Raw genomic sequence first — 13,722 nt, 5'->3', positions numbered from 1 at the left:
CCGGTAAGGCATGTTGCGGCCAGCTGCTTGCCAGGCAAGACAACTTAACTTGCGCACGCCAAAGCACATCTACCTTACCTAACAACTCTTATAGAGACATGCCATGCTCACCGTGCTCATAACCTCTTTGATTAAATATTTGTATGGTCTAAAGAAAGACCCTGTATAACTTACCCAACGATTATGGCAAGGCTGTCACAAGGAAACACTGATCCAAGTAAAAAAGCTTTTATTAACAATGTAATGAAATATGTACATCCAAACGAACAAAGGTATGCGTTAACACATTGGTCTCATAGGAAAAAAAACTCTGAAAGCACAATTTGTTCTTTACTATTACAACAGCTCAACAGGTCAACTGCCAAAACGTAAGTGCATAGGTAGGAGAGTTACAGCTGTGTGCCGAACCCGTTTTGACTGATGCACGAAGGCACAGCGAATACTGAATGGGCATAGAAGGTGGTGGAACATTTAACACAAACCAGGGACACAAAAGCTTTACGGGGACAGTGCAAAGCAATGTTAAGCTGTGTTGATAAATTATGCCACCACAATAGCACAACCTTTAGTGACAGTAGTGACACAACCTTCTAGTGCTTGGTAAGCAAGAACGCGTGCAACAAACAATAGACTGGTGGCGCCACCTCGCTGAGCTGAAGCTGCCACACTGGTCGTGCAGTCGTGGACTTCTAGAGCATCTATTCAAGTTCACTTAAAAGTCGGTCAGTAAAGGAGGAACATTGTAGTTATTTGAAAATAGGTCAACTTTTTTTTTTTAGATGTTACCCAAAGTCAGATATTGACCTTTATGCGTGACCAAATAATCTTGGTTTATATTCGTGAACAAAGCTAGAATACCGGAGCACCTAAGCAATTCTCACAACATGTAAATGGGTTTACTTGTTGCGAAGTGAGTCGCTGCAATGTCGCCGAGTTTAGTGTTGCTGCCAGACGCTGCCGAGTTTAGTGCTACTGCGTTATGTTTCCGGGTGTAATGTTGCTGGTTATGAGGTTGCAACAACGCAAGATGACGAACCGGCCATATTGCAAACTCTCAGCCAAGCTTTATTTCTGGAGTTCTCATTAAAGTGTGCCTCGCTGCAGCACACCATGCTTGCTGCCAAGCCGCTTTCGCGTCGTCGGGAGCTTGGGTGATGAATGTTCTTTCGCTGCAGCCGCTCGCTGCGCACGTTTTGCGGCGTTACGATGGTCTCGAACTTCGTCGTCGGTGGACTGGCATATCCGGCCACGTTTTGCTGTCTCGCCTGATGATGTAGATGCGAGCGATTCAACTTCGGACGATGAAGACTCCATAGTGCCATCTAGTGAATTGCCTGCCAGGCAGAGCCAAACCATATGCACGGCCTCGAAAATATGTAATGGTGGCGCACTGGTTAGCGCGCTCGGCTATGAAGCGGTCACAGTGGCAGTTGGGCAGAGGAACGAATCCTCACCATGGCCACTTTCTATTCTTTAGTTAGATGAAGATGACGTAATTTGTGCGCCGTTCTTCTGCCATGGCTTTCTAATGACGGCGGGCTCGCGCAATGAGCCAAGTAATGCTTTCGCATTAAAAAGTGCCTCCGGAATCCCTCCGTTGCGTACCTCCTAAGGCCAGTCTGGAGATTGTCCAGACTGGCTTTAAGAAATGCTTCGTACTCAGTGCACTTGACGGCACAGATGACGACATCGTCTGGAGTGCCAAGGACACCTGCGAAACATCCGATGAGAACGACTTCTCCGGCACTCCCAATGAGGCTGCAGCTGGTGGCATCAACTAGCGATATTTGGTAGCCGAGCTTGTGGTAAGCAAAGGTATGTCATGTTAAGATTTTCTGAAGAGATGTGGGTTGACCTATATTCAATTTTTAACCTTTTGACGAGTTTGTGTTCAACAAATTTTCTAGTAAATACAGTACATCGCATGCTAAAGAAGAAGAGAAAAAATAGAAACTACGTAGTCAGTTTTGAGTACTTTTCCTGCACTGAAAACAACTTAAATATCACAAGATACTTCGAAATCCATTACATTGCACTGATGTATCAACGCTGGCATTTCGGCATGAAATTAAATAAAGGTAAGTTTGAACCTTCATTTCTTTGTCTAGTCGTATAGCTTTCTGCCAAATGTATGAAAACAATCACTCGCAACGTCTTTCTTATGCGTAAAAAGTTGAGTCACGAAAGTATGCTTTATTTTTGTTAGAAGCTTTCCTTTCGTTTCCACTCACTGGCATGCTGTCATGATGCATTGAAAAGCCTGTGTCGCACTTGTAATGAGGCCTCAAATCACTGTAGAGAATGTCGTCCAATCATATGCATGAAATGAGCTTAAGTCTTGTTACCTTTTTTTGAAGTTACAGAAATGTTCCATTTCCTCTTTCCTAATTACCGTATATACTCGTGTAAGGGCCGCCCTCGTGTAAGGGCCGCACCCCAACTTTGAAAGCGGATATTTCGAAAAAAAAAAAACAAAAGTTCAAAATGTCCCGCCAGAAAAGTGTAGTTAGTTCATTTACAGCCAGATGGCGCTGCACGCTTTTCCGCTTTTATTCTACTTCCGCCGACGCGCCGACCACGCTGTTGACAGCGCGCCGCCATATTTGCCTTGTGCGGCCTCTTTGTTGGCATCGTTCCTAGCATCGTGTCGATACGTTGGCAGCGCGACTTCAGATCGGTGTCGTCGGTGTCACTTTGTTGGTTGTAGTGAACCCTGCAGAAGCCAGCGCACGTGACGGACGATGGGCCGGCATCTGAGATCATTCACTGCAGCATTTAAGCTGCAAGTGATTGACTATGCCGAGGAGCACGGGAAGCGGGAAGCTGGACGAAAGTACGACGTCGATGAGAAGCGCGTGCGTTACTGGATGAATCAGAAAGATGCCCTCGCCGCTACTAACAGGAGCCGAAAGGCGTTTCGCGGGAAAAAGTGCAAGTACCCGCAACTCGAAAGCGAGCTCGTCAACTACGTCGTCGACACACGAAGGGACGGCTACGCCGTATCGACTGACATGATACGCGTCAAAGCCCTCAGCATCGCTCGCCACATGGAAATACCCCCGGCACAATTCAAGGCAAGTCGGGGCTGGGCTACGCGGTTTATGAACCGTAACCAGCTTTCTATTCGGCGCCGAACGACGATTTGCCAAAAACTGCCGCGCGAGTACGAAGACCACGTCATTAAGTTTCATCGCTTCGTGAATGCTCTCAGGAGGGAGCATGAATACGACCTGTCCCAAATTGGGAATGCGGACCAGACACCTGTGTGGTTCGATGCACCGGAAAGCACCACAGTGGATTTAAAAGGTGCGAAAAGTGTGTCTGTGCGCACGACTGGTGCAGAACGCCAAAGGTGCACTGTGATGTTGTGCATCACGGCAGACGGCAGGAGGCTTCCGCCGTACGTCGTATTTAAAAGGAAGACTCTCCCAAAAGAGAAGTTCCCTCAGGGAATCGTCGTACGTGCGCAAGAGAAGGGCTGGATGTCCGAGGAACTGGTCGTTGACTGGATTAAGACCGTCTGGGCAAACAGACCTGGAGGGCTGTTACAACGGAAAGCCCTCCTTGTTTTGGACAGCTTTAGGGGCCACTTGACCGACCGCGTCAAGAACCGAGTTGCCGCAACTCGTACGGACTTGGCCGTCATTCCCGGTGGCCTGACGAGTGTGCTGCAGCCGCTCGACGTATGCGTCAACAGACCATTCAAAGTGGAATTTCGCCGATGTTACTCTGAATGGATGGCTGGAGGCGTCCACGAGAAGACCCCTACAGGACGGCTGAAGCGGGCGTCGCTCCAACAGGTGTGTGAATGGATTTTGAATGCGTGGCGTGCCATGTCAGTAGAAGTAGTTGCTAAAAGCTTCAAGGTAACGGGAATTTCGAACTCCATGAACGGCACCGAAGATGACCGTCTCTGGGAAGACGCGGACGCCGAGGCGAGCTCCTCCGAGAACGAGGACAGCGAAATGGAATCCGAATAAAAACATTTCTGGCATGTCATTTGTGACTCTTGCACTCTGCTACTGTTGCATAAACAGTACAGACCTTTGGCCTGTACTGCCTGTACTAAATCGGCCTGATTCGTGTAAGGGCCGCACCTAGCAAAATTTTCGAAGAAAAAGTGCGGCCCTTACACGAGTATATACGGTAGTATGTATGACTAAAGCATGTATGCATAGAAAATTGTGTATCAGGCATTTATATAAAGTGGCCTCCGCGATCACTACGGGCAATGTTACTGCCGCTGTATGCGTCAAAATCCTTTTGGTTGTGGAAATCGGCATTTAAATCTCTCGTTTCACTTCCACTTTCCCCAATATGTAGAAAAGCATGAATACGCAGAACAACGCCACATCGCATTCATGAGCAACCTTCATCTTCGTAGACCATGTCGCATTCACGATAAGTTGCACCTCAGACGCTCGGTCGAGGCCTGCCGGGGTCACGGATGGCCTTTGAAGGGTCACAGGAGAACGACACGGTCAGCGCATATCGCACGCCCTTGTCCACTTTCTCCACGAAGTGCAGGTTCTCCGAGCCAGATGTAAAAGCCAAGACACGACCTGTGGATACACATCGTATGCATGGAACATGGGACTGTTTCATCCATAACAAAGAGTGAATTAGAGAGACTTGTCATTTTATGATTATTTGCCTGTCCATAAACTTCTTACTGTTTATAAAAATTGGCAGGTTACCGGAGCTGTGAACAATAGTGGCAAAGCTGTTAGTGACAACTTGCAATGCTTTGTGTAACTACAATGCATTTGAATCATTCTTGTCTGGCATAAATTTTCTTGTCGATGGAGAATAGTAATAGGGGGCCTGTTAATGATTACGTCCGTCTCAACGCTTCGCATCAAGTACATACAATATGACAAGTCACTGCAGTACTAGCTTTGTGTGCCCTCTGGTTATATTCCGCGGCACAAGATGTCGCTACCGGTGTTTCAACTGCTGTCCACCTCTCCCTTGCTTGGGTACTCTGAAAAATGTGTTAACGGGCAAGTGAAAGCCTTCTATTAATCCTGAAGGAGGGTGTTCTTATACTGCGTAATGGAGTAGCATGAAAAGCGTTGCTGAATATTTGCAGAACAATGAAATTGCTACCTTGACGAGGTGGAAGCTTGGGCGTGTTAGTGATTCAATATCGAAATGTTTGCACAGTGCAAAAGACTAGGACTGAAGGAAGCGCCTGTGTTGTGTTCTTCCTTCAGTCCTCGTCTTTTGCGCTGTGCAAACATGTCGTAATTTGCGAAAATGCTGTCGCATTAACTTAACATGCATTATCTTGCATGTCATTAATGCATTAACATGCATTATATACATTATATATGTATATATATTATATACATTATAACATGCATTATATATTTTTTAGGATACACTGCACTTGCAGTGGCCCAAGTAGATGGGATTTTTATACTTGCATGAAGAAACAGAAATAAAAGCATGTGAACACATGTTGCAACACAAGTTGGAAACTTGGAAGTACAAGGGCTAAATTCTGGGCCGCCGCAGCCGCATTACTATGGAGATGCAATGCCGTGTCCACTAGGTGGACACTTGCCGAAAACCCCCTAAGGTCGCGGCCGCTCACCTTTCTTGGGTTCCACCGTGGAATTGCCCCTAATGGCGTCCACAAAAAACAGGCGACCTCCGCCAAAATCGGCATTGTAGTCGGCCAGATAGAGCAGCGAAGTGTAGTGGAATGATCCGTACTGCTCCTGCAAGACAGACCGACGGGTACACATGCGAGGAGTCAGTACGCGAAGTGCTGGGAACAAAGAAATGTCGGAGCAGCCAAAGAAAGGCTAGCTTCATTTTGTAAGGGTAACATATTGAATTGACGAAGCTAGCTGTTAAACAATTCCAGAAGAGAGGCATTCTTTAACAGGTGATATGTTTACCTGACCACACTCTCTCTCTCTCTCGCTCACACACACACGTGCAAACACATCCAAACGATAGCAGGCACCTAGGGAGTTTTGTTAAGGCCAGTGTCCAGGAGTTAGACTAATAGGTAATATTGCCTTCGTCGCGCGAAAAGTACTAGCAGCACTACTCCAAAGTCCAAGAATAATGCTGAAGCTCGAAGGAGCGGCCCAGATTTGAGGACTGCTCTTGTGGTCGCAAAATGTGTGCAGGTAGACGTACTAAACATCATGCAAGTTGTTGCACACAGATAATCGCAGGAAATCGTGTATTGTGATGGGGTGACAAATGCCTTCACTAGTCAATTTAATTCTGTCACTCGCTGTTCAAAGTTGTTGAATGTTTATTTCTGTTCAAGTACAAGAGATAACGGCACTTATTGGATGTACAGGAAGAAACTTGGACACAAGTAGCAGCTGTTTTGAATCACTGCTGTGGCGGAGCTGTGATTGCTGCTCGGAGGAACTACTTGTTGAGTGAACGCATAGACTAGCTAACTTCTGCTCACTAATTTCCAGCCATTGAATAAAGGTGCCTCGTCTTTAGGCAGCCAACAAATTTGTTTTCTTGACTTAGGTAAAGTAATTTATTGTTTGTAATATTTCACCCTGTCTCATTACTGTTATTGCCATAGCATAAGACTGGTACTTGTTACAGAAAAAAAAAAGTAATCGAACGCAATCGCAGTTACTTCACTCAAAATCCTGAGAAGGATAAGAAACCAGAAAGCGAGGTGAATGCATCAGTGGTGACGCTTGCAATGTCGAAACAGCAGCATCGTGGGCAAAGCTAGGTGGCAACCAGATGACAGATAATGTGTAGAGAAACCAGTAGAACTGGTGCTAATGTTTCTTCTCTCACGCATGATGTCACTAACACGGGAACTTTCAATTGTGGTCGATCTCAATCTGGATCGAATTTCTCAATCATGATTGGCTCTTTTGCGCAAGCTGTGGAAAGCAGCCAATCTGGATTTAGAAATTCGATCCTGATTGGGTTCGATCTCGATCGAAAATGCACCGTGCGACTGGGGTACAATTTATCGTCTGACAGTAATGAAAAAGAAAATGCATATCAGAAAGCAGTACGTATTATGAACTCCAGCTGTGCGAAATTTCACTTGAAGAACTGACCTTGTCGACGTGCACATGCCAGTACTCGTCGTGGACGGTGACGGCCGGCCGCACCGTCATTTCCGAGAAGAATGTCGGGTGTGTCAAGTGTAAGGAGTCAGGCCTGATGCCAAACTGAAAACCGATCAGGCGCCGAATCTTGTCCTTGACCTGCCTGCAGTGTACCGGAAATAAAGGAAAACTGACTGGTAGTAAACACAAGGCCACTTACAGAAGGCACAATCACAAACATTACAGCGGCCATGATACAAATTTTCAAATTTCAGACACGGATTGCATGTTGGACTCTACAAGTCCCACAGCAAGCTGGCAAAATTTGAGCACATTCAATGCTGCAGAAAATTTTTAATGAAAGTTATTGGACCATAGTTGAACCAAAGAACACTGACAGTGATGAAATGAAGTATGGTCACTGTACATGGCACATGCGTGGTTTCATTTTCACATGTGCATCATCTCAGCAGTAGTGTGAGATACTTTCTGCAGGCACTCACTGGTTTCAGCTTCTTTTTTTTTTTCTGCGCGAGTGAGAGAATTCTGGGTGCACTGCAACAATGACACACATGCTGCGCTGTTGGGCGACCCAGTGTGCAGAGCACGAAAAGTCTGGTGTTCTGCAGCAGACGACAGAGTAGCGGCCCTGCATTTCTTGATGCCACGCAGAACATTCCAAAATATCAGTCGTCGTTGGCGAGGAGGAGGTTCAGAGGCCACGATTTTAAATCAAAATTTTGGGTTAGAATCCGTGCTGAGCGCCCAGTCCTTTTGTGTACTTAACCATACTGCCCACTCTACTCTAATTTACAATCATAAATTGAGAATAGTTGGCTGGATGACCATGTCATGGCCCCTTTAAATGAGATTGTCATATAACCAAGAGTGCGCTCTTCTGAGGGTTCAGAAAAGGCAAAGCAGACGATTTCAAATAAAAAATTTTGCGATGGGAGCAAGCAGACACAGGATTGGTACAATATTTGGATGATGTGAAATAGACTTGTCTTAAAACAAGTACTGTCAACTCGCAAAAAGTCAAGCTGCCCGTCTATGCACTTGTGTATTGCGTTACGAAACAAGTTAGCATTGCCGAGGAAGAAAACGCACGAACACAAAGTGCACAGGATGAGCAAGCACTCTGTGTAGATGCTTAGTCTTCCTTAGTGTTGTAAACATTGTTTTACAATGCCAGTAACCAACTCTTCCGGCTTTTAACAATAGTCAAACACTGCAGATTATGTGCAGTGTACTCATGCATGCACATATTATGCAAATATTGCAGTGACTAGTTGTGTCTGAAACAGAAAGAACAATCAGACTTTTGAACAAGCGACAAAGGAAACTTGCATTTTTGCATAACCTTTCCTGTAAAATGCCAATCAATAAGTTATGACCAGCAGCATGCTACCTTCAACAGAAGCCTCGCTTACTTCAACAGAAGTCTCGTTTAATACCAAATGGATTTTTCGAAAATTGCGATGCTTCTCCATGCAGCATGACATAGAAAATAAAGCTTAATATAATAGAAGACCCCCTGTCTCCCGAACAAGGTTATTATCACAATCATCATTTATTGAACCCTTAAAGGCCCCTTGAGGAACATCACTCCTTCCATGTCCAGGAAGGAGTGATGATAATTCAGTTCTTGCATTCACATTATAGCTGGGTGGATGGTAAAAGATTTTAAAAGTTTGGACACTGGACTGTCCAGTTTCATTTTTATTATCCATAGTCATGCAGGCATACTATAGTAGAATGAAAGATAACAAGTGCCTTTTTAGTAATGACTAGCAACGCAACATTACTGAATACCATGATCGAAGTTCAACTCACTTGTAGACTTTCAAGTCATGGTCGCTGAATAGTGTAGTGCCTTTCTGTTCAAGCAGTCTGTGGGAAATAAAAGTACACAAACCGGATTAGCAAGCACAGTTGGAAACAATAGAATTGTGAAAGCCACAATGTGTTCTGTGACAGTCAACTTGAAGTAAAACCATTAGATACTCTATCTCTTCTCGAAAAGTGCAGGGTGCTCACACTTCTGTCCATTTTTAAATTTTTTTTTACAAACTTTACCGCGATCACTCGTCATACGCTACGCTACACATCAAACCGGACCATCGTGTGTCCTTGTGACTCAATCACCAACTCAATGTAGAACCTATCTTCGCCCATACTGATCTGCTCTTTCTTTCACAGCTCCTTGCACACCATTAATGAAGTCTGCTACTAGCTGACATCGCATGTATTACTGGTCATATGCAGCATTTGTAAATTGGCTGAAATGTTTCTTAAATCTGAACTTCTGGATCTGCAAAATTATCATCTTGCAACACACTGCAGTGCCACTGCATTGATTCTTTCTTGCTGTGCTCATTTAGTTTGCTTTATCGCTCAGCTGTTTATGACAAAGAGCTGCATTATCATATTTTATTCACTGTATTCAAAAGGCCTGTAATGCTTACAGGCCTTTACGGCATTACGTAGGCCTGTAAGGCCTACGTAATGCGAATGGTTGTATGAGTAATGTAACTGCTGTGTAGTGAACGGTTATGTAGAGATTACAGGCTCTACTGTTTATATTTATAACAAGTAAGAATATTTGGAATGGCAAGACATAAGATTGAAAGCAAACTAAAGCACAGTGGCAAATACCCAGTCAGCTTCTGTGGCACATAATTTTAGGCTGTGTTATGACCAGGATCAGCCCAGGAAAATAAGATACGCTCGCCCAGCAAAGAGTGGTTGGACTTGCAGAAGAATGCTTCGCATTAGTAAGACACTGTAGAAATGCAAAAGTTGAACTCACTTGTAGACATTGACGAATTTTTTCCCCAAGGAAATGGATCCGGAATGCAGATCAAGAATCGAAGCTCCACCGTCGGAATGACTCAGTGCCAAGCCCCGCTTTGCCAGGCTGAAAGAGAGAAAAAAAAAAAGGCAGAAGCTTGGCTTGCCACTTGTGCAAAGTAGACCTTCAATTACAGATGTCCTGGTGCATGCACGGAAATACAACGTAGCATACAAACTATGCTCTGAAGCTTTATCGGGTTGTCTCGCCAGAGATGGCAGCAAATACTAACCGATTAGATAATTTTTTCACCAAAGCTTACAGCTAAGCGCTAACTGCGTAGCAATACTCATATGTTAGCCAGCATGGCAACTGACAGATTTCACAGCTTGTTTTACTATGCTGTTGGTGCCGCAAAGTATGACGGCAGTAGCAGTCCTTAGCAGGCTGAAGGACAATTATGGTAAAAGGCACATTATGTTTCTACCATAACAAATCCGCTTAACCCTTGAAATAAAAAGGTAGGGAGGTGAGCATAAAAAACGTTCTACAACAGGAGCGGTGCTGAGCAGACATTTCTCCCTGAACGTACCCCTAAAGTTTACTACACAAATCTGCAATGCCGTCACCCTTGTCATTTCCCTCGGCTGCCTTGAACCCAAGCACAGAGCGAAAGTGGCAAGGACTGCTGTCGACAGTGCATGTGCTCTGAACATCGTTAAATCGGTCTGCTACTGCCGTACACAAATACCAAAGCTCCTTAAAAGTGCTATTGTATGTGCAACATATTCTTACAATACCATCAACAGGTGCTCAAGACACAAGCTGCCATGAAAAAGACGAAGTGTCTGGGCTCTTGGCACGAGTGAGTGCCTGCCTGGCGATCTGGCTCCAGTGTAAATACAGTGTAGGTAGTCTCTTTTGTCTGTGTCTTTCCACACGTAACAATATTAACAATTGCGGAGCGCTACACTGATCCATGACACACACAATGTGTGCCTGAAAATTTTTCTCTTAAGCTGCGAAACGTAGTTGGAGGACGTCTTACTTCAACAGTGCATCACTCTCTTCGGCGGTGACCACGCTGTCCGAAACCACTCTTCCGCACTTTTGGGGGGCACAATCTGCACAATGGTGGTATGAAAACCGGTGTTGCTGTTGTAGATCTGCTGTGATGGCCACACAACAAGCACCTCGATGTTTCTGTACAACATTGCATACAACTGCTAACACCCTCTGTGAATATCGCATAACTCTGCTGCACTACCCAACTTGCAGGTAATATGAATACAACGTACAGAGATACTAGAACGTGAAGAGGGAAAAGTGAAATCGAGCTTTTTCCCGCTCCCCATCCCTCATTCCCGCAGCCTTCTCCTTTCCCACAACTTGGCTATTTCACTTATCACGCGCAGATTGATGCAGAATCGAGAGCCTATCTTCGACTTTGAATGTGATGCAAATCTCCACTGTCCTTCCACGCGGAGTGGATTGGTGCGTCATAAGGGGAAGGCAAATGCGCCAAGAGCTTTGCCCACAGTACTGCGCGCCGGTGGAACAAACGAGTCGCCGGATTTTACGCAAACCGCACGTGCCTCACTAAAGTGTTATGCATGAACATGCTTTCACCGCATCCGGTGGCCACGCATAACCACGAAAAGCGCACCCTTGAAGAGCCGACGGTCGTTCACGTAGTCCTTGGAACACTCCACCGTCTCCGACTTGATCGCCAAGACCTCGTCGCGGGACGCGAACGTCCTGACGCTCCCGGACTTCCACCACGCCGGAATGTAGAGGGCAGTCAGCAACGCGACGGACACGCCGACGCGCACGACGATTCTCCTGGCCGAAAACACGGGCACCGCCGCAGCGGGCGACTGCGGGCCGGCCGCCGGTACAGCGGCGGCTTCGGCCGCGGGCCTCTTGGCTTCGCCACGTTTCCTGACCGCCATGACTTCAAAAACGAACTCCGCAGTCGTCACGGAGCGATAACGTCAACGCCGCCTGCGCTGCCTTCGCTGATGTCATCGCGGCTCACGGTCATGAGGATCAGGCGCACAGCTGTCGTGAGTGAGTGACGCCGCTCGAGTCATATGGAGAGCGTTTCGATTGATACGGGCGAGCGTCCATAAGGCGCTCGCGATTGACCTGCGGACTGTTTTACGGCTCCGGTGAAAGCAGGAAAGCTTAGCGGTTTCTCGCAATTGAGGAAAACCGGGAGAGCTACGGCTGGAAGAAGCCACAGGGGTTTTTCCGTGGCTGCGGTTTTTACGTCACCGCGCACTGGCAGCGGCCATCTTTGCAGCCAAACAATCACCGAGCGTCGGAATTGTCATAACAACCGTTGTAATTATCAGTTTCATCTTAAGTTATATTACGTTAAAAACACTGCGTTTAAGCACTTTAGTAAAATTGAATTCACTTGATGTTTTTTTTAGTTATGAGTCAGTAAACTGCAAAAGATGATCTCAATGTCACTAGAGATGACTGCAATAATCGAAGTCGCAAAGGGCGCGCTTTTCGAACATAGGTAGTGAGAAAACGGGAATGTAGCTGCGTAATTTTAGAACAGCCTCTTAGGTTGTGGGCCAACGCGTGTAAAAAGTGAGGACATCTTGCGAAATACCACGCGTAGATCCGTAGTAATTAAACGTAATGGACAAAATTAGGATTGAGTAACTGTCGAGGAATCACAATAGAATTAGTTAACCTGGCTTTACTTTAGTGAACTAGTGAACCAATGTGGTTTAGCACGCAATCTGCCTGTAACTCCCTGCCTTTCTCTCATTTGCATCTCTCTCTCTCTCCCCCTCTGTGTCTGTAACTGAAACGCAGAAATGGCGAAGGTTCGCTCAGAATGTTTTACACTTAAATTTGTATTTCATATGTTGATTTTTAAAGATTGATGAAGTTCACATTAGTTGAAATACTGCGTCAAATTGACACATCTTGGCACTTCCGAGAAGAGAGCGTTAAATAAATTTTGGCGTGCAGTGGATGGTAGCCCAGCGTAGACAGACAGTCTGATACTTTTGAACGAGTGATAAAGGAGAGTCGTATTTATGCATAGCTATTCCAGTAGGACATAAACTGAACATTGCTAAATCATGAACAACAAGATACTATCTTCGACATGAACCCTGTTTAACAGCAACTAGGTATCTTGAGCTTGCAATAACTTTCCATGCCACACAGACAAGAAAGGACAACGTCCCGGAAGGAGCGATGACAAGGCTGTTCTTACATTCTTATGTCAGGTATATGGTGCAGTATTTATAACAGTGTTGTAATGAAGAGCATGAACATACCGATTTCACTCTATCGAGTTTAACACTCTATTGTCAAAACTTTAGTATGCAGAAGGATCGACATTTGGGCGAGTTGGTACTGGTTGAGCATCTTGAAGGGGCAGCGCAATAAGACGAAGACAGAAGGCAGGAACACACAGTATGCATTCGGTAACCAATATGCACATCATGAAAGAACGAATCACATAACCTATGTCACTATAGTTATGGCTAGCTGCACCGCAATACTGAATACCATTATCAAAGCTGACCTCAACTGTAGGCATTCAAGTCGTGGTCACTGAATAGCGTACGCAGTGCCCTACCGCTCAAGCAGTCTGCGGGAAAGAAAATTCTACACAAGTTGCGTTACTAAGTCCGGTTAGACATAATGGTGTTGCGAAAATTAAACGTGCTATTTTCTGACCATCATATCAGCACTGAATAAACATGAATAACGAACTTGCTTGTAGGCTTTGGTAACTTTTGCCCCCACCGTGACGTCTCCATAGTGGGGATCAATAATGGAAATTTCGCCGTCAGGCTAGCTCAGGGCATGGCCTCTATTTGCTAAGAGAGGGGA

The 13,722-nt window shown here is 45.5% G+C and overlaps 1 protein-coding gene across 1 annotated transcript; it reads right to left on the bottom strand.

Moving 5' to 3' along the window:
* Window positions 1-212: 212 nt before the first annotated feature.
* LOC135912921 (2-oxoglutarate and iron-dependent oxygenase domain-containing protein 3-like) lies at window positions 213-12,165 on the bottom strand. The gene is made up of 7 exons (XM_065445531.1): window positions 11,519-12,165; window positions 10,901-10,976; window positions 9,871-9,978; window positions 8,895-8,951; window positions 7,068-7,221; window positions 5,600-5,726; window positions 213-4,562 (listed from the first exon to the last, which is right to left on the bottom strand). The coding sequence occupies exons 1-7, from the start codon at window positions 11,802-11,804 to the stop codon at window positions 4,414-4,416; spliced, it is 957 nt and encodes a 318-aa protein (XP_065301603.1). The 5' UTR covers window positions 11,805-12,165; the 3' UTR covers window positions 213-4,413.
* Between the last annotated feature and the right edge of the window lie 1,557 nt (window positions 12,166-13,722).

This window comes from Dermacentor albipictus, chromosome 8, assembly GCF_038994185.2.
Source record: "Dermacentor albipictus isolate Rhodes 1998 colony chromosome 8, USDA_Dalb.pri_finalv2, whole genome shotgun sequence".
Classification (NCBI taxonomy): Eukaryota; Metazoa; Arthropoda; class Arachnida; order Ixodida; family Ixodidae; genus Dermacentor; species Dermacentor albipictus.
This window is presented reverse-complemented; position numbering and strand designations above follow the sequence as displayed.

Coding starts and splice junctions, on each gene's coding strand:
- LOC135912921 (XM_065445531.1), bottom strand. CDS start 11,804: ATGGCGGTCAGGAAACGTGGCGAAGCCAAGAGGCCCGCGGCCGAAGCC. Junction 10,977..11,518: donor CGACCGTCGGCTCTTCAAGG/GTGCGCTTTTCG, acceptor ACCATTGTGCAG/ATTGTGCCCCCCAAAAGTGC. Junction 7,222..8,894: donor CATGACTTGAAAGTCTACAA/GTGAGTTGAACT, acceptor GGTACACTGCAG/GCAGGTCAAGGACAAGATTC.